This window comes from Neodiprion lecontei, chromosome 4 (assembly GCF_021901455.1).
Source record: "Neodiprion lecontei isolate iyNeoLeco1 chromosome 4, iyNeoLeco1.1, whole genome shotgun sequence".
In the NCBI taxonomy this organism is placed as follows: Eukaryota; Metazoa; Arthropoda; class Insecta; order Hymenoptera; family Diprionidae; genus Neodiprion; species Neodiprion lecontei.
In genome coordinates this window covers 38998683-39018578 of record NC_060263.1, presented here as the reverse complement: position 1 = coordinate 39018578, position 19896 = coordinate 38998683, and the positions used below count along the sequence as shown (strand labels likewise).

The following is a 19896-nucleotide window of genomic DNA, read 5'->3' as shown; positions in this document are numbered from 1 at the left end:
AATAAATCAATATTCTCATATTATTGACGCTTCTAATCCGATATTGTAATTCTATTTGTACCAAGTATCGACGTCGATAGATACATACATACATTGAATATCGTAAATCTGTTTGGAAAAAGTTTGGCAAATGCTTGCGAAAATTTGTTTGCATTCAAATATATCGAATCATTTCTCAACGTCTTCTAATCCTCACCCGTAGTTCGGTAATCTTCATGTACGAGCTTAGGGTTTACATTTGTATCTCGAAATTTCTATCCAATACCCTCGTAGCTGATTATGAGTGTAAACTAAACAGTTTACACTTGGCCGCAAAAATGTCTGTTAGAAATTTCTCGCCGTAAGTTTGTGATGTAAGCGCGAGGCCAGAAAAACTGAATCGTCGTTATACGACTGCAAGCGAAAGTATACTTTTTTTTTTTTTTTTTGCTGTTCTAACGCTGTACTCGATAAAGAGTCGAGTAACCGACGACGGTTTGTCTACGATTTTGATTTATTCGATAAACTAGAGGTCAATAAACATCGTGAAGAGTAAATCTTGTATTTTCGTATTTTCGAGCTGGAAAAAAGCCATACGCTTAATCAACCGGCTGCATGAATGACAAAGATTCTCGAAACGACACTTGACTAGTTCGGATGCCGATTTAAAATTAAGATTATTCGACCCTTGTACCCAACGTGTTGACGTCCAGTCAACAAGCGGTAAAGTTCTATTCACCGGGCCTTGTAACGACGCGAGTTGTTTACGAGTCCGAATTAAACGCGGGGAGTCTCGGAAAACAAAACGCGTTTGCGAGAAAAACACAGGTACACGCGATATATCGATTTGGCCAGAGTACGCATCAGCGGTAAAAAATAAGGACGGGAAAAAGGGGGTTGAAGGCATCGACGAAATTAATTCCTGCATTATTCCGCAAGGTGAATTTGACCCATCGGTCGAAAAGCAGCGACACGCGGCACCGACGCGGATCGTCGGAAGAGCGAAACAGGCAGCGCAGGAAAGAGGCTCGATTCGTCCGTTCGTCGCCACGCTCGACGCGCTCATCGTTTTCGGCCGGCTGCCGGCGGGGTTCGTGACGACGATATCAAAGCCAGTGAGTGGCGCGTGTGCCGGCCGAAGTAACTCTGACGGTGATTGGTTGACCCTGGCGAGCGCCGGCTGGGATAGCCAATGAGGAGTCGCGTTAGATCGGAAGAATGTTTGCCCGGTTGCTTGGAGCCGCAGCCATGTTGGGAACATTAGAAGGGAACCAACAGTACAACTAGAAGGACGGGAACACCTAGGTTCGGCAGCGGCGTGTCGTTTAACACCTAACACCACCACAATGGCTGACCCGGAGAAGCAGCCCGAACAACCCAAGGCTGTACAGCAAAAGCAGATCATCGGTGAGTAAATTTTCAAATCTCAACAAAAATATCCCTCCGTCTCGTTTCGTATACGAATCGGCACCCTACCACGGTCATCATCGGGTAATGGCGCCCGCGCCGAGCAGACGTATTCGCCTTTCTCGCCATGTGGCCGGCGTGCCGCGAACGCGAGCGAATCGTCTCTATCACCCAACCCCCCCTCTCCCTCTTCCTCCCTCCCCCCCTATAACCCCTATCCCGCGGAAACGTTGCCCGTTACGAGAATCTTCGTTTTCTCAACACCTCATCGATTTATCCGCCACCGCAGCGCAGCATTTTAACGAAAACTTTCCTTCAAGGCTTAATAAATTTGGTAAATAGAAGCGAGGCTCTACTAGCATTACTTAGCGGGAAATGGCAATCGCTCCCCCCCCCCCCCCCTCCCCCCAGTTACGATTTGTTCTTTCTTCAATCCCGTAACCCTCGACGATTGTTCAGAGGTCAAATTTCACTCTGCTTTCGGCGTACGCTTGGCTAATTTAAAGGAACATCGTGTACGGAAAGGGGGGGGGGGTCGGTACAAGGATCACCTAGTAACCTTAAATGATTGTAATTAAGCCGCGACGCACATGTCGTTCGTATTATCACACCGGCGAGTATAGGGCGCCGGATTATCGACTAAACTGTCTTCCCTACCTTTTATTCGATATCGTTAATTTAAGTGAGAAACTGCCATTGACTGCTTGCTCGTCCGTTACGCGCCGATAGTTCGAACCGTTTCTTAGCTTCGTTTTTCTTTTTTTTTTTTTTCTTTTGTCTGCCGTTTCCTCTCACGGTTTCGTTTCGCTCAGGCATCAACGAGAGGAAGGGCGAGAGAGACAGAGAGAGAGAGAGAGAGAGAGAAAAGAAGAGAAGAGAAGAGAAGAGAAGAAAACAAAAACACAACGCTCCTCGTTTATTGTCCGCGGGATATCTTCTGCATCTATCGCCTTCTTCCGGTCTGAAAATCACGAAAAACTGGTTCTCTTCTTGCAGTTTCATCTGCATCATCGATTTCCTCACACTAGCCTTGTGCAAACCGTTTTTTTATATATATATATATATATATATATCCGGTTTAGATAATAGATTTCATTCTTGAATCGTCCGCGTTTACTTCGGCCTAATCCTCCTCAGCTCGAGCATTATAACTCAGGCTTGTAAAAACGACGACGTCCAGGTGTTGTGCGACTTTTCGTCACGTGTATGTAGCTCTACAATTTTTTCTTAACACATTCGAGAAATATCTCCAGACATTACAACGTAGCTGTTACAATACAGCTATTCAAATAAATGCGATATCGAGTGTGAAATATTTTATTCTGCTGTCGGTAAATTTTCGTTATTGTATGCGGCTTGACGATTCTCGTAGTAACTTCCGCCTTAATAATCTAACCGAGACCCAATCGTGCGTGTGTGTGTGTGTGTGTGTATATATATATATATATAGATGGATTATAGATAGGCATAGAAGAAGCAAGCAGAGATAGAAGATACCTACGATTCCTGACCGACCGCGTCACCCAAACAGCACGCTGCCCAAGCGAATGGTTGCTGCATTCGAAGCTACGTGAGATCATCCCTAAAATAAGTTTAAGGTGTTCCCTGACTCGTTGAGACTCACTTAGTTTCTTTTCCCATTCTCACTTCCGTCCAAATCGTTCGTCTAGGAGAATTCTTGGAGAATAATTATTAATAATAATAACAACAATAATAATAATGATTAACATATTCTCTATGCGTAGTATTAAAATCTGCGTATGCGTGAATATTTTTCCATACAGCGATATTGAAAATCGTTGTGTGAAATTATTTTACGGAAATATAGTACGATTGAATTGGAAATATTCAAGTCGCTATCGCAGGTATCGCAAATTCGTCAAACTTTCGTTATTCGTTCGAAACGGGATATGATTTGAAATGTATGAAAAAACGAGAATTATCCCAAGACGTTTATTGTATGTATGTCGATAGTCTTGATTTGGTACCAATTAGAACCGAGGGCATCGATCACTGGTGCACCGATCCGATTGCCCGTTTATCGTCTTGTTATGCACAACTCACCGCATTGCTAAAGAAATGCAAAACGACAAATTATTACACTTTGTAACGTGTAATAAGTGATAAGAACGAACAAGCTAGTTGAGCTTTTAGACAATCTTCCGCCCTGCGTTGAGTGATAAACAATTGTTACGATTATGTAACTCTCGTGTGCCTCTGTATTTATATACATATGCATATGAGATATTTATTCTCCACCGCTGTTGCTGATTATTCGTATATTCGTACAAATTTTTTTTTTCTTCCTGTCCCGGTTTCTCAATCGGGTCACGCACCGTTTAACATTACCGTAATTTTTGCAGCAGCGTTCGGCATGTTGGTTCGCGAATTATCACGTCAGCAATGCTGGCATAGATATCGAATTTGAAAAAATTATCGTCTCGATCTCACACTTACTTTTCAACTTATTACAACTGGTGGGAAAATTTCATTGTGGCAAACCAGCGTCTCGATTTGCTAATATTTATTGTTGCCGTTCAAAGTAATTGAGTAGCGAGTCTCCTATGATTTGTTAATCCGAGTACTCAGCTTATCTGAATATCACGTTTACGATCTCGAATCGCTTTATTCACTCGCGATTCTTTCGTATCTCGATATCGCATATGCAGAATCGAATCTCCAGACGAGCGATGACCCGAATTTGAAACGCTATTAATAACATACCTTTCGTGGATTAGAAGTTAACATTTCGCCTTATGCGTACTTTTCCGTCCCAATCCCAATTTCAAACTTTGTATAAAATAAAGTTACGGCGAGTCCGTTTGTTTATAAATACCCATTAGCAGGCAATATAGTACGCGAAATTTTAGGTATGTAAAATTGGCTAATTTTAACAAATGCTACGGCGTCAACGGTTTCAATCGATTTTCACTTCACGTATCATAAAATTCCAAAAAAAAAAAAAACACAAACCGCTTATATTAATACTAACATTAAAATAAGCGGCAATAAAAACTTGACTACCTTTTACAATATAATTCGCACGCGTCCGTTTCGCCTTTTTTCATTTTTAATCCATTATTATTGTTGTTATTACAATACATCGTTTGTGTTTACACGGTGTCGAATGAATACACATTTATAACAAGCAGGTACGAGCTCGCGATTATAAAATGTACGAGGCATAGCTGATGAAATAATATCGCACTGTACCGTATCAGCAGCAGCAGCTTCTCTTTTTATACATCCGTTAATAGTTTGTATATATATGAATTACTACCAAGCTACCGACTGCCGTGTAATCTTTCACTTTCAAGAATATTTTACGATTGAGATATTTTGACGAGCGATGATCGAGTTACAGCCGATTATTTATGTCGGGACGTGTCTTTATTTATTTATTTATTTTTATTTATTATTTGCAACCGCTATAAGATCCCTCACTATATATTTGATGCGTAATGAAAACTATATGAACGAATGATTAATATATTTACGTATTTAAAACAATTTTAATAGAATATTCTTTAGTATATTAGTGAATTTTGTAAAAAAAATTTTCATAAATAATTGTATAATTCCCCCCCCCCCCCCCCCGTCGTTTTTTAATTTTTATTCCGTACGCTGCACGATGAAGAGAATTTGAACTGACGATTATTATTTGTCATTTATTTTCAGCTAACAAAGTGACCGGGACTGTGAAGTGGTTTAACGTGAAGAGTGGCTACGGGTTCATCAACAGGTGAGTTTAATTAACGTTTCGTTAACAGCGAACTGATTTATTTATTTACCAGTTATCCGCATACGCCCCGTGCTTTAATTTTACGTATAAAAAATTGCGAAGGCGGATTTATGCTTCCCGGTTTTTACACTTTTTTTTTTTTCTTTTTCTTACGCATACACATCACGTTTTCGCTTTCCTTTCCGCACATGTATAACGCAAGTATACGTTTATATACATATACGTATAAACATGGAACGGTGGAAGCAACAACGCGCAACAGGTGCGAGGATCGTACAGTCAGATATCATTCTGTGGATATAAATAAGCCTGCACGAATAAGCAAAGAATATCGCAAGCGTGTTAAATATTCGTGATTAATATTATATACAAATCTACGGTGGAGAAGATGAAAAATTTCTGAAATATACGTATTACATGTGTTATTATTTTGAACGGTTTTCACGTGAATAACCTTCATATACATATCTCTTAACTGCGATAAATTTTTTTGCAAAATTTACACGCGCTGAATATTCTTTGCTTCATTTCCGGTTCGGACGGATGTCGCGCAGCTTTTTACAACAAAACGCGCGAGTAACGGTCGTTTATATAAAATGTCTCTGCGGTATTTTTTTTTTTCTTTTGACGTGAAGTATTTACGTATTTAAAGATAATTCAATATCTGCAAAATAATCAACGAGTGTAATAAAATTCAATTCAGACTTTATTTTATTTTTATGTCTACAGAAAATTTTTTAAACAATTTTTGTTGGCGAATCTTGTCACGCTTGATTTTTTTTTTTTCATCTGTTTAAATCACTTTTTTTTACAATTATTCTCACCGAAATAGAAATGATGGGTAAAAACAGGGATAAATGTTTAGAGAGAAAGAATTCTTGGCTTGAAAATTTTGCGGTAAACCGGCGAATAAAAAAAAAAGAATTTGCGTCAAAAACGTCAACGGAAACCGCGACCTACTTGTAGATAATGAAAGTTTAACAAACCAATTTCACTGATTCTTATTGCGATGCGGCTTGTGTGCAAAGGCGATAAGAGATTATCGCGTGCTGCACTAACAGCCACGTGTCACCGTCGCTTGAGATCTTCCAGAACGACGCTCTATTTCTAGGCCCCTTTTTCCCCGTTTGGTACTCGGCCAAAAAATGTACCGTTCTATAATCTCTTCTCGAGCCCCTCTTTTTTTTTTCTTTCTTTCTTTTTTTCTTTTCTACCTTCATTAGTGTAATTTTTTTTGCTAATTTTATGCACTCTCTATTCTTTATCGATTTTGATAGCCATTTTTTTTTTTTAATTTTTTATTATTATTTTTTTTTTTTTTTTTATATTCAAATTCATTTTGCCTTGTAAATCGAATTTTAGTTTCCAAGTTTGCTGAAAATGATCAAAAATGAACAAATTATTATTCTATGATACACGACATGATGGAAAGTAAATTTTTGTTATTGTTATTATTATTATTGTTATTATTTTTTATACTGCACACTAGATCAAGGTACGATAAATTATTATATTATATGTATACACGTGGAGAAATGATCGTATACGTTACAGAGAAGTTTGGAAAAATTTTTTATACTGTGCCGTAACAGTTGTAATTATAATAATTATCTATAGATAAAAAAAAAAGTGCTGGTAAATCTGTTTGAATAATTTAGACAAGAAGGGGGGGGGGGGATACGATATGTCGATAAAATAGATTAAAATCAATTGCAGGTATTCCAAAATTCAAAGCTACATTAGACTCACCTTTATTCAGTCTCTTCAAATTTTTTTTTTTTTTTCGCATATATTACAGTGAAATTATTTGAAACCTACAAGTCCCGTACAATAAACTTTACGATTATATCGAATCATCTGTAGCTGCATAAGCTTGGAATAATTAATTTATAAATTGCTTAGAAATCAGATGTAAATCGATCAAAATCATCCCCCACTCCCACCCGGTCTTTACTTACCCCTCTGTACTAATTTCCTCGGAACGACGTCAACGCTCGCTCGTTTCTTGTTCATGCGCGTTTCTTATTACGTTTTTCGCCTCATAGTCGTCGTAGTCGGATATTGCCGTGGGCGGCGTACAAGTTCAACGACCCGCTTCTTCTTCTTCTCCTCCTCCTCCCCGTTCTCGTCCTCGCCCTCATCTACGCTCTGCTCTTCGTGTAACATTGTCCATCTACTACCCGGCTCTCTGCTCTCCGTGGTTGTGTAGTTTAACTTTATAGACTCGAATCGACGTGTCTGCATGCGCTTGCGCATTTCTCTCCCATCTCTCTCTTTCTCTCTCTCACTTTCTATCTCCCTCTTTCTTTTTCTCTTTCGGGCTTTTACACCACGGTACTCTTTCACATGCTACTATATAACTATATGTATATGCACAAGTATATGAGTATTATATCGTTAATCATCGTCCGTCTACACGCGAGCCCGAAATTGTTCGACGTCAACTATTTTCATAAATTAATATATCTATTGTTTCGAAGAATTTTGAAGCGGTTTATTCGGGATTATTTATTTATTTGTTTATCGTCGATCTATATAAGAAAGTGTTCAGGTCGACGATAAATAAATAATTAATCCCCAATAAACCGCTTTAAAATTCTTCAAAACGATAGATACATTAATTTATCAAAATAGTTTTTATAACACGTTGACGGCCACGGAATTTTTCACGATTCCGGTCTAAAGAGCCAATTTGATTTAATCATGTTATATTATTCAAAACTTTAATAATAGTACATAGTAATAATAAAAAAAGCTGAAGAAAAAACATGTTACAATTATCCTCGTAGTTGGCAGTCAACGTTTTAGTTTTTAAAATTTTTTCCCAATCAAAAAACTCCTTTTGTTATCAGACCTATGTATTAAACGTGTATATCAATATGTTACCAATCTTAGAATGCAATTTTGTATGTTACAGGAATGACACCAAGGAGGATGTATTTGTCCATCAAGTAAGTTGTCTTGCTAATTGTTTCTTTTTTTTTTATTCTTTTAAATTTATCTGTGTTTTTTTGACGAGAAAAAAAAGGATATCAAGTGTTACGATTGAATTTGGATAACCTTTTGTACCCTTAATTGTTCTCACAGTAAAAATTACTACCTTGCTTGAATAGCCAGACACCCGGCATTCAACGAGGCTGAAGTTAGTAACTTTAATGTATAGAAACGTTGAAACAATAACTACGACTTTGTACCTTTATAATACCCGAAGAAGGGGTGAATTGACAATATCTGAGTTTGTTGACGCTGACATTAAGAGTTTACTAAATTTCAAGTAATCCCAAAGTTGCAAAATAACAACCAAACTTTTTCAAAAAACGCATCATTACAGTAACGTTTCAAACTTGAGCCCGATGACGTTCAATTATTTTAACATTCAAAATTATTACTCTATTAATCTCGAACTAACCGGCATATTTCTTTTTTTCTCCCCATACCTATAGTCGGCCATCGTAAAGAACAATCCGAAAAAGGCTGTACGCAGCGTGGGGGACGGGGAAGTGGTCGAGTTCGACGTGGTGATCGGGGAGAAGGGCAACGAGGCGGCGAACGTGACTGGGCCGGAAGGAGAGGCGGTCAAGGGCTCGCCCTACGCGGCCGACAAGCGACGAGGATACCGTCAGTGGTTCTACACTCGTCGAGGTGGCGCGAGGCCGCCGCGCAGGCCACGCGAGGGTCAGGAAGGCTACGAGTCGGGCGAGGGCGGGAAGCCCCAGGACGACATTAGCGCCGGGGAAGGAGGAGGGCAGCAGCAGCAGCGCCGATACAGGCCAAGGCGTCGATTCGACGGATATTACCGAGGGCCGCGTCGCTCCGGTCCCGGAGGCCACCAGCACCAGGGCGAGGGAGGCGAGGACGCCGGTGAGGGAGGCGAGCAGGGCGGCGAGGGACTCGCCGAAGGCAACGTGCCACGCGGTGGGGGAGGAGGACGAGGACGCGGTGGAGCTCCCCGACGATTCTTCCGTCGCAATTACCGCGGCGGCAGGGGAGGAGGTCCCCCCAGGCGTCCAAGGAGCCAGGATGGCCAGGTAAGAAGAGATCGCTACTTCTTTTATTACTCGTTACTCTATTACGATAGCGAGGTACACTTGGGGACAATGAATCTGAGACGGCTAATTTTTTACACTAGACAGTTATGTTGGCAACACGGAGAAATCTACAGCGCCACTGTCGGCCGAGCGGGAAACTAACTCAATCTCAATAAACGTAACATAACCCGTGACCGTCGAATCTAACCTTAAAATAACGCGGGGATGATGACTTGTCAATCTAACAAGTTAGATTAAGGTTAGATTTAACGGTCATGGGTTATATTACGTTTATTGAGATTGAGTTAGTTTCCCGCTCGGCCGACGGTGGCGCTTTAGGTTTCTCCGTGTTGCCAACATAACTGTCTAGTGTAAAAAATTAGCCGTCTCAGATTCATTGTCTCCAAGTGTACATTTTAATGTCGTTGGTTAGTTTTACCGCATACTTTTTCACACCATCTCGAATCACGCATCGTTTTGTTAGTTCTACTGGGCGTGTTTCATGCCGTCGATATTGAACGATCGTCTCGGGTTTGATTGCAATTTTTTTAGTATATGATTTTTAACTTTCTTTTCTTCACGTTGTTTGATTCGTATCGTTGTGTTTCATCTGTCAGGTCTCTGTAGCTTGTTGGTCTTAATTTAATATTTGGACAATTTTACTACGGGATGATCGTCGTACGTTCGGTGTTTGGTAAATCTATGAATTCGTAAAGTATGGTGATATTTCTGAAATTCAAAGTGAAAGAAAACAGAACTTTCAAAAAATTAAACAAATTTACGAACAAGGGCTTGGATAGTGATGAATAAGAATTGCATTTTAAAGGGCTTGGATAACTAGTTTTCATTTCAAATCATTTTCGGAACGGTGACAAATCCTGTGTACTTATATTCATTAAATTTCAGTCTCTGGTGTGTCGTTTTGTTCAGAAGATGATGACGAAAAATCTATATCAAAGCCTTTGTTCGTAATTTTAGACTTTTGTTTTTAGAATTTCTGGAAGAATCACCATGAATTATGAAGGTAACAATTTGCGAAAAACACTCGACGTTCGTCCATCTCGTTATAAAATTGCCAATAAAGTATTGATTTTTAACAGTACAACTCCAAATTATACATAGTCGATCAAATTTGCGTTGGCATGAAATTCATCATTTTTCATCTATTCACTCCTTCAGTTAGTTATTCGACTGGTTAGTAATTATTTAGATAATTTATTTACTCTTCATTTTTGCGTTTGATTCGTACTTGGAATGCTGGTTCATGTGTTATACAACTTTGAATCTTTAGCGGTCTTTTTTTTTGAATGCTGATTTCAACGGGTTTGCGTTTCCATTTATTATTTAACCCTCGTACATGTACATAAATATAGATGTCGCTATATTCCAATATGCAAATAGTGCATTTATCAATAATATAAATTGCGCCTATAGTTATTGATTACATGATAGTATAAATTACAAGCCGTGAATAAATATGTAAATATGCAGACAAAAATTATCCGTCGAGAAATTGAAATAATATGCAATATACAACATGCAAAATCGAATAATTTTATGCAAATAAATTAATTTGGTAAAAAAAGTAAAGTACAAGAATATTTTTTTCATCAGTTTTCAACGTAAACTGGACTAGCCGATTATACTTTTCTCTGCATATTCATCAATTGAACACTAGTGTTTCATGTGTTTTACCGATTTTAACAACATCTGTCTATATACTACAACAAATTTGGCTCGCTAACTCGTAGAAGCCTGCATTATTATCAGAGTTTTAATGTCAGTATTGTTTGTCCTGTCGTACACTTATATATAAAACAATGATTATTTTTCTAATATATATCCCTCATAATTTACTCGTTTAGATATTTATTTACTTATTCCTATTAACTCTTGAAATTCGGAAACAATCGATTGTTTATTACTATATTTTATTATTATGCACAATTTACATATCTACTCGTACCTGCGAAATAATTTAAACTTTGTGTCTTAGTTTGTTGCTTTTACTGTCGGATTATAAGCGGTTAAATCAACGTAGAAAAAGAGAAAAATGGACACTTTATACGACAGATATATTATTCGAAAGGAGGGAAATATAAGAAAACTTATAAAATGAAGAATTAGATTCTCTCAATTCTATAATTCAATTTTCAGTAAAATTCATCGTCGTTCGACTCGAGCACAAGTATCGAGTTTATTTTTATTATATAGATTTGTATGTATCGTAATTTAAGAAATTTGCACACGTAATGCGATATTTTACTTACATAGAAAAGGTTGACAACTTTGGGTAAAAAAAAATCACCTCGAGTCTTGAATGGATGTACAAAAAAGATGAATCAGCAGTTCTTAAATCGGAATTCGTAATCGGGATCTCTCATGCCTTGTCTTTTTTTTTTTAATCCGAAGAACTGTAAAACTTAAATTTATTTATTACACATACAGGGTACAATGATATAGTCATATTCCCATTTGGAATACATCTAGGTGAGGAAAATCCCGTGTTTTTTTTTTGTCTTTAAATCATTCAGGATTATTTTTGCAAGAATCGTTTATAATCATATCAAATATTGCGTGGTTGGGGATATTTTTATCAATTTATTTATTTTTTTTTGCCACTGACTGTATAAAGCTTTACGAATAATCAGTTCATCGTAGATTTCGATTACTATTTTTTTCAAATAATCGTAGACTTGCATTAATCGTTTTTACAGTTATTCGTATTCTTCGATTCACCGTTTTCCCAGTTATTTGTAGACTTTAATTAATCGTTTTGTTAAGTATTCACAGACTTCGATTAATCGTATTTCTTTCTCGAACTAATCGATTTATTGGACAAATCAACAATGAATCTAAGTTACGATTAATCGAATAGGTAATTGGATAAACCAACGAACCAAATTCTTCAATTAGTCGAATTTTTGGACAAAACAACGCATCAAATTTTTCGATTAATCGAATTTTTTGACCAAACAATGAATCAAATTCTTTGATTAATCGAATTATTGGACAAAACAATGGATCGAAGTTACGATTAATCGAATAATTGGACAAAACAACGAATCGAAGTTACGATTAATCGAATATGCAATTGGATAAACCAACGAATCAAATTCTTCGATTAGTCGAATTTTTGGACAAAACAACGCATCAAATTCTTCGATTAATCGAATTTTTGGACAAAACGATGAATCAAATTCTTCGATTAATCGAATTATTGGAGAAAACAACGGATCGAAGTTACGATTAATCGAATAATTGGACAAAACAACGAATCGAAGTTACGATTAATCGAATAATTGGCCAAATAATGAATCGAAGTCTACGATTAGTTGACGAACTGTACAGCCTTATTTGTGAGAAAAACAACCGATGGGTGAAAGGTGTAGTAAGGATGTGGCAAACGTAGTAGGCGGTAGTTTTAATGCGAGACTGGGAATGTGACTGGCATAGACGAAATTGCGCTGTCAATTGTCAGGTAAGCGATGACGAGGAGGGTGCCGGTGAGGGGGGCCTGCAGGGTGCAGGCGGCTCGCAGCGGCCCCTCCGCCCCCGCTACAGGCGTCGTGTTCCCCGCCAACCACGTCCGAATACCCATCTCCAGGGCGCCAACAAAGAGAACCTCCAGCCCGCGGCTAACAAACCTGCTGATCCTCCTCATGCACAAGCTACAGCCAAGACCCTCTCTGAGGGCGGCGACAAGCCTGTCAAGGTACTAACAGATCCAACCTACCTGCAAATCCCTCGTTCAACCTCTGCTACATTGCTTCCGTAACCCTATCGCAAGCCAACCTCCGACTTTGGTTTAACGAACTTTGATCGGCTCGAAGCCAAAAACCGGAATATCAAATTGAGGAAGAATAAAATTAACTTTTTTTTTTTTTTTTTTTATCCTCCATCGAATTATTTACATTAGACAGAAAACTCAAAGATGCAATTTTTATGTGGGAAAAGTTGTTGTGCAACTTTAGGATCGTTTCAAATTCAGTAAATTGCTTATAAATAAAATTTCAAGCATATTCAAACGTTGCAAAATCTGTTGTTCCTTCGAAATCGTTCTAAATTTCCATTCGCTTATATTTTTTAGTTTACTTTGACTAGAAATCGCGAATATTTGATGGTTTATATTCGTATAATGGTAACGGAAACAAATTGGAAAGAACCTGAAAAAATAGTCATTTAGAAATATCAGTCCGCGGTCTGAATAATTCCATCTACATCCTTGTGATTCTCTACTTTATTCTTTTGCAATTTTGAAATAAACATATTTCTACATATTATTTTGGAAAAAATTAGTTTTGGTAATTGCAAAGCTTGTCGAAAATAATTGTTGAAACATCGATGTAAAAAAAAAAAAAAAAAGAAAAAAGCTATCAACAGTTGAAGAAATGATTTTTATTCTACTGAAATATCATAAAATCTATTTCGGATACTTTGAAAATAAATATTATAACTGTAACGCTGTTCAATTCAACAAGTTCAGGTAAATTCTCTGCGACAAATGAACGAAGAAAAGACAAGAGTACAGGTTCAGTTCTCGCGTCAATTTTTTCATTCAAAATTTTTGCCAACTTGTAACAAATTGCAAAGTAAATACAAAAAAATTCATTTCGCAATGAATATCGTAATAGTCAAGATGTGAACAAATTTGTTTTTAAACCGAGGTAAGCGTGGTTGGCTGGCGACAATTTTCCCACATCCCTCAGAAATTATTGATTAAAGAATGATTGACCCTTGATCAGAAGGGGAGAAACCTCGAAGCTGGAAGTGACGTACGTGTCGAAAAAAACACGTCGACTAGAATCGCGAATCCCTGCATTTAAGTTAATAATAACGTGTATCTATCTCTGCCTCTCCAAGCATCGCATTACATGTGTATCTTGCAGTGCATCAAAGCTCGTCTCCCATATGCGGCTCGTCTAATTTTGCTGCTAAGTTTTCGCCATATTCCCCCGACACATTTTTATAGGTATATTGTACCCCACGCTGCTGTTTAGAATTTAGAAAATCTACAGCTTGCAAGCAAATTGACAATGCCATTACACTATTGTTACTATCATCATTAAGGTCCCATATAATTCTCTGAAAGTATCTATGAATAATGTTTTTTTTTTTTTTAAATTCCTTTTTTATTTTCAATTTTCAATTTTTCTTTTTTTTTTTCATTTCAACCCATTTAAAATATGTGTTACTTAAAATTTGATAAAATTTCATTGCCGTTGCTCCCCTACCGCTTTAGAGTTTCAACGTATCATCTTAGACGGTAATATTATTGAGGGTAGTGTAATTTCTTAGTTGGTATATAATTATTTTATCGCTAGGCCATTGTGTTCTTCATAAAATTATAGCTCTCGTTATTTGTTTGAAATATCGTTGTTTCTCATTTACAAAATTTAGTTTCCTTAAGTTATTACTATTGTTATTGTTATTAGTATTATTATTAGCGCTCTTTCGTAGTCGCTTTACACGTACACGCACAGCAGTACTATTGCATGTATTTTTTTTCTTTGTACTATTTTCAGTCGGAGCAAAAGCCGGATGCACCTAAGGATGCACCTGCACCTGCCCCCGCTCCACAGGTAATTTCACTATTCGTTTTTCTCTTTATTTATATCTAGTTCTTTTTCCACCCATTACTTTTGTTTTTTTTTTTTTTTTCATTTTTTTTTCATTTTTCCACTCTCAACTTTACCTATACACTGTACGATATACTCGTATCACATTTGTAGAATGTTATCATCAAGTCACTACGCTGAAAATTATACTTATCGTTCTTACAAATATCGTAAGACTTTTGATAGCATTCAGGAATTCCTCTAAAAGCAAATCATGAATTTACTTCTGTTCTTTCAATTTTCATCCATACGCATAAAATTGATCGTATACATTTATTATGTTGATAAAATCGAATCCTCTTTTCGTTGAACTTTAACTATGAAGTCAAACACGCGATATCTTTCTGCTTTCTGTATTATAGGTATATGTGTATAATTAGACTCTTCTATACTCTCATTTTGAGAAGAATTATTTTACAGCTTAACTTTATTTGCTTCTCGCAGTAGTTTGCACACCCTTGCCTTCTCGTATAATGCGTATATAACACACGGAAATGATGTAAAACGGAGGGGGGGAAGAAACTTTGTGCGAGTGATGAAAGATTGATCTTTTCGCGTTACATTGTTAAGAAGATCATTGTTTACTGGTTATTTATTTCGATTTCGTTTTTCTTATTCAATTTTCAGGAAAGTCAACCAGTGCAGAACACCACCACCGAAAGCACTGCTTAAGAGAAAAGATTGCCGCTGTATCTTCCGAAGAACTTGCGTCATTTTGATCCGACGTGATCGCGATTTAAAAAATATTTAATTCTAAATCTTAACAACACCAACATCAGCTATAACAAAATGAAACTAAAATAATAACAGCAACAAACGGAAGTAAATCGCGCGTCGAACGTGCAGCGGCAGTAATCATGCTAAACATCAGAAGTAGCAGCAGCAGCAGCGGCAACAGCAACAACAACCAACAACAACATACTATAACAATTATTGAAAAAATACAAAAAAAAAAAAAATAATACAAATACACAAAAAAAAAAAAAAAAAAAAAAAGAATGAAAGAAAAGAAATCTCCCACCCCTCACGAGTTAAAATAACAATAACAGTAACAGTAAACCAACAACACACTACGAATTTATATCTACTGAATATAGGAACCATTCTTTTACCGCGGTATTACAGATGGGGCCCAAGGCGCAATTAAGTAATTATAATAACCGTTTAGTTTTTCATCACACAAATATTGTATACGAATATCTTACCACAGCGGAGATGTCGAACATCATCGTAATATTAAGAAGAAGGGAGAGGAAGAAGAAGAAGTAGAAAAAGAAGAAGAAGAACTATTATTATTATTAAATGCGTTGTAGGAAAATTGTTTTGCTAAATATCAACTTATTGCCATTTGTATTCTATTTTACGTACCTTTTTCACAACTAACCGAAAGAATTTTAAGTCAGGGCTCAACGCGAGGTTCGTAGATCAACAAACTGTGTAACTTGGTCAAAACATATAATATTTCGTGCAGTTTCACCATTCAGTGATTTCAAGCGGTGGTTGATATATCTTGTGTATAAGAATTTCAATTTGTCTTTTTTTCGTCACGAGATCGAATTAACGACAACATTAATGAAAACAATTTTTCTTTTTTCCAACAAACAAAGTCTCTCGCGTCGCGTTTCACACATGTTGTATCTTTACGCGAAAATTTATATACCAACTATACTATTACTGCTACTACTACTACCACTACTACTACTACTACTACTACTACTACTACTATTGCTACCTAACTGCGGGTAGAAGCTAATGAATTGAATTTTTTTAATCATGCAGCCTCGTAAGAGAAGAATGATTGGGATGAATTTCTTTTCTTCTCACTAAGAAAATTAATCGAGTACAATTGTTAACTGCATGATGAAAAGAAAGAACGAGGAAGAAATAACAAGTTAATTTTTAGTCAAATCGCGCGGTAAGACTTGAGATGATGACGATAATAAAAGAAATAATCAAATAACGATCTTAACAATATAGTTATACCATTTTTAATTCAAAAATGAATTAAACTTGATTGAAATATTGGAGGAGGATAAAAGATTTTGCGGACACGGTATATATATGTATATATGTGTATGTATATATACGTATATATCTGTCTGGTCATGTATGTGATGAAATTATAATTTTGGTTTTTTTTTTTCATGGTTATTTTTCTAAGTTTTATTCTGTTGCTTCGCAAGTTATCACGGAATTATTTTTCTCCTGATTTGTTTTTACGTTTTTTTTTTTCGCGGACGCATTGGACCAAGTTCTACGTGTGACTTATATGACTAATGAATTAGTTTGATAATAATTGTATTAGTTTTTTTTTTCCACCCCTTCCTCTTTCTGTGATCTGAAACACACATCACATTCATACATACACTATGTGGCATTATATCGCTGATGATGATCGATCGATCGGTTACAATTAGAAGAAGAAATGATAAGTTCAAAAATTATTAATTTTAACACACTCACTAAACCTCCACACATTTAATCTAAAATTATTACGAAACGTGAATGTGACGATAATTTGTAAATTAAGTAAATTTTTCTTCCACTTGCGTCAATATGCGTAGTTTTCAACTTTGCGATTGTTGCCTAAAAAGTAAACAATTAACGAAAACTGTTAAATCATGTTTTTACAACTCTTTACAGCAATAAAAAAAATTAAATAAAATCAATAACGATAATGATTACCCCTAGTGGGTTGTACTTGAAAATGTGTAACAATTTATTACTAACTAGCAAATGCAAATGAAATTTCTAAGTTTTTTTTTTTTTTTTTGTTTTCCCCCTCAATGTACATATAACAATCACTGGCATCGACGCATGCAAAAAGTTTTCACGGAAAGACAGGAGTTTAAACGATTATTATGAGAAAGAAGTAAGAAAGAAAAATGGAAGAATTTACATCTTGTTTTTCCTCTGGATCGAATATTTCAATTACCTCCTATACGCGAATTTTTTTGTTTTTTTATCAATCTTTATACCGAGATTCTTTGTTTCAAAATTTTTATTTGTACATTGCGATGAAGTGATGGAAAAAAAATGGAAACAAGATAAAACAATAAAGTGTATCATTTCTACTGATAATTGTAAGATTGTGTGTAATATTATTTTATTTTTCAATTCTCAAGTTCTTGTACGAGTAACGTTCGTTGTTTCATCCAATCAACAAAATCACTTTAAGTAGGGGAAAGAAGTTATTGGTTGGAAAAATCATTGACGAATCAAGAGTCACCAGGGTAGTATTTTATCTTTGCCTCGTACTATTTTTTCCTTATTAAATCCATTGTCGTGTTGTTTAAAGTTACCGCTTGCAAAGATTCGATCTCGTTCAATCCGCATTGTAGAAAATTATATCGACGTACTTCATGATCCTGAATATACATATACACCACGTTTAAAGCGTCAGTATATGCGAATATTGTTTGGAACACATTGCTGTGTAAGAATGAAAAATAAGAGGACATACCCCCACGAAAGATTTGTTAAAAAAAACAAAAAAAAGGATACGTTTTGTGTTAGTGTCGTCGTTTGTTATATACACAGCCCGTTGAGTCCTTGTGATGTGCATAATATCTTTGTTTGTGTATTAATAATTATTTGCGAGAAGAACAAGAATAAGAAGAAGAAGAAGAAAGAGAAGAATGATAATAAGGTGATGAAAAATGTGAGGAAAAAAAACAGAAAATAAGAAAAAAATAATCATAAAAAAATTAATAATAATAATCGAAGTTAATATCTAGAGAGTGCTGGAATTTATGAAGAACCCGCGGTTACCAAAAAGCTTCGACATTCTAAACTAGGAGCGCTCCTCGCGTATTCGTTGAGTATGATATTTTACCTAGTAATTCGATTTTCACTGATTGACATTATTATTAATGTTTGAAGGCACGATTAATTGTAGGCGCTGCTAGTAGGTCTGGTAATGAAGCTTGCGAAATATGCATGTAGGGCGAAATACAAAGAGGAAGAGAGTTAAAGAGACCTCAGAGGGTAGCCGCGAAGTCAACCGAGCACCGTAGACGTATGTAAGATCAAAGCTTACACGAAGAAAAAGAAAAACAAAAAAAAAAAAAATGAGACGAAATTTTTTTTCTTGATACAATTGTATTTAACTGACTATACAAAAAAGAACAATGCATGTGTTAAATGAAATTGAAGCAGAAAAAAATTCAACAACAATTATTATAGAAGCCAAAAGATGCAAAACAAACACATACACACACATAAACATCGGGATAAGGTATAATAATGTTGATATTATCCGCTGCCATACCCATCCTATTCCTAACCTGGTGAAAAATACAAGACAAAACAGGTGAACAGAAAAAAAAAAGAAACATGCAAAACCAAACAACTTAAAATCAATCTCCCAAGTTGCAAACTACATGTAATGTACACGTTTACCGGTAGCGTTGTATATCTATTACTATAAGTACCGCGATTACTGATGGAAATGTTAATCAGCCCGCGGTGTTTGCAGTTTCGAGTTTTCTTTCGTTTTCTTTTTTTTTTTTTCTCAGTGCTATAATAATTTATCGGATCAGTGAAAAAGCAGTGAATCTTTCTTGCGACACTGAGTATACTATGCCTGTAAAATTGTTGACGATATTATTCGTTCATGTTTTCGGCAAGAAGACCATGTCTTTTCCGGCAAGTACGGCTACATTTTAATTTCTTCAATATACCTAATTTTTCATCTCTGTAAGAAATATATTAACGAATCAAGCGTAGAAGAAGGAAAGTCAACAACTGTATAAACACAAAGAATTCGTATTAAAGTCTATTAACTTATAAAAAAGAGCAGGAAAATTTTTTGAAAATAAGCAAAAAAAGAAACATTGAATCGAAAAACAACTTCGTAAATTGAGTATAATATGTATGCGGTATATATATATATATATATTATACAATGATTGCAATAATACTGCAACGGTCAATTAGTTAGATTTGAGTTTGATAACTGGAAACTTGAAACTAATGAAACGTAATTAAAAAACAAAAACAAAAAAAAAGGAAAAAAAATGAAAGAGAAAAAAATGTAAAACTGAGTCAAAAACGTTCACTTTTTGAACAAAAATTTGTTAAATCATTTTTCTACGGAACTGGCACCGTTTTATGACAATGA

General features: G+C 36.0%; 1 protein-coding gene across 3 annotated transcripts; it reads left to right on the top strand.

Moving 5' to 3' along the window:
* The first annotated feature begins 1214 nt into the window (after positions 1 to 1214).
* LOC107221562 (Y-box factor homolog) lies at positions 1215 to 19783 on the top strand. Of its 3 annotated transcripts, XM_046737235.1 has the most exons (7): positions 1215 to 1386; positions 5065 to 5128; positions 8046 to 8079; positions 8572 to 9156; positions 12638 to 12871; positions 14682 to 14738; positions 15402 to 19783. In XM_046737235.1, the coding sequence occupies exons 1-7, from the start codon at positions 1326 to 1328 to the stop codon at positions 15444 to 15446; spliced, it is 1080 nt and encodes a 359-aa protein (XP_046593191.1). In that variant the 5' UTR covers positions 1215 to 1325; the 3' UTR covers positions 15447 to 19783. The 3 variants fall into 3 exon arrangements, with proteins under 3 accessions (XP_046593191.1, XP_046593192.1, XP_015516079.1); XM_046737236.1 differs by lacking the exon at positions 14682 to 14738; XM_015660593.2 differs by lacking the exon at positions 12638 to 12871 and having other exon boundaries at positions 1222 to 1386.
* Positions 19784 to 19896: the final 113 nt, after the last annotated feature.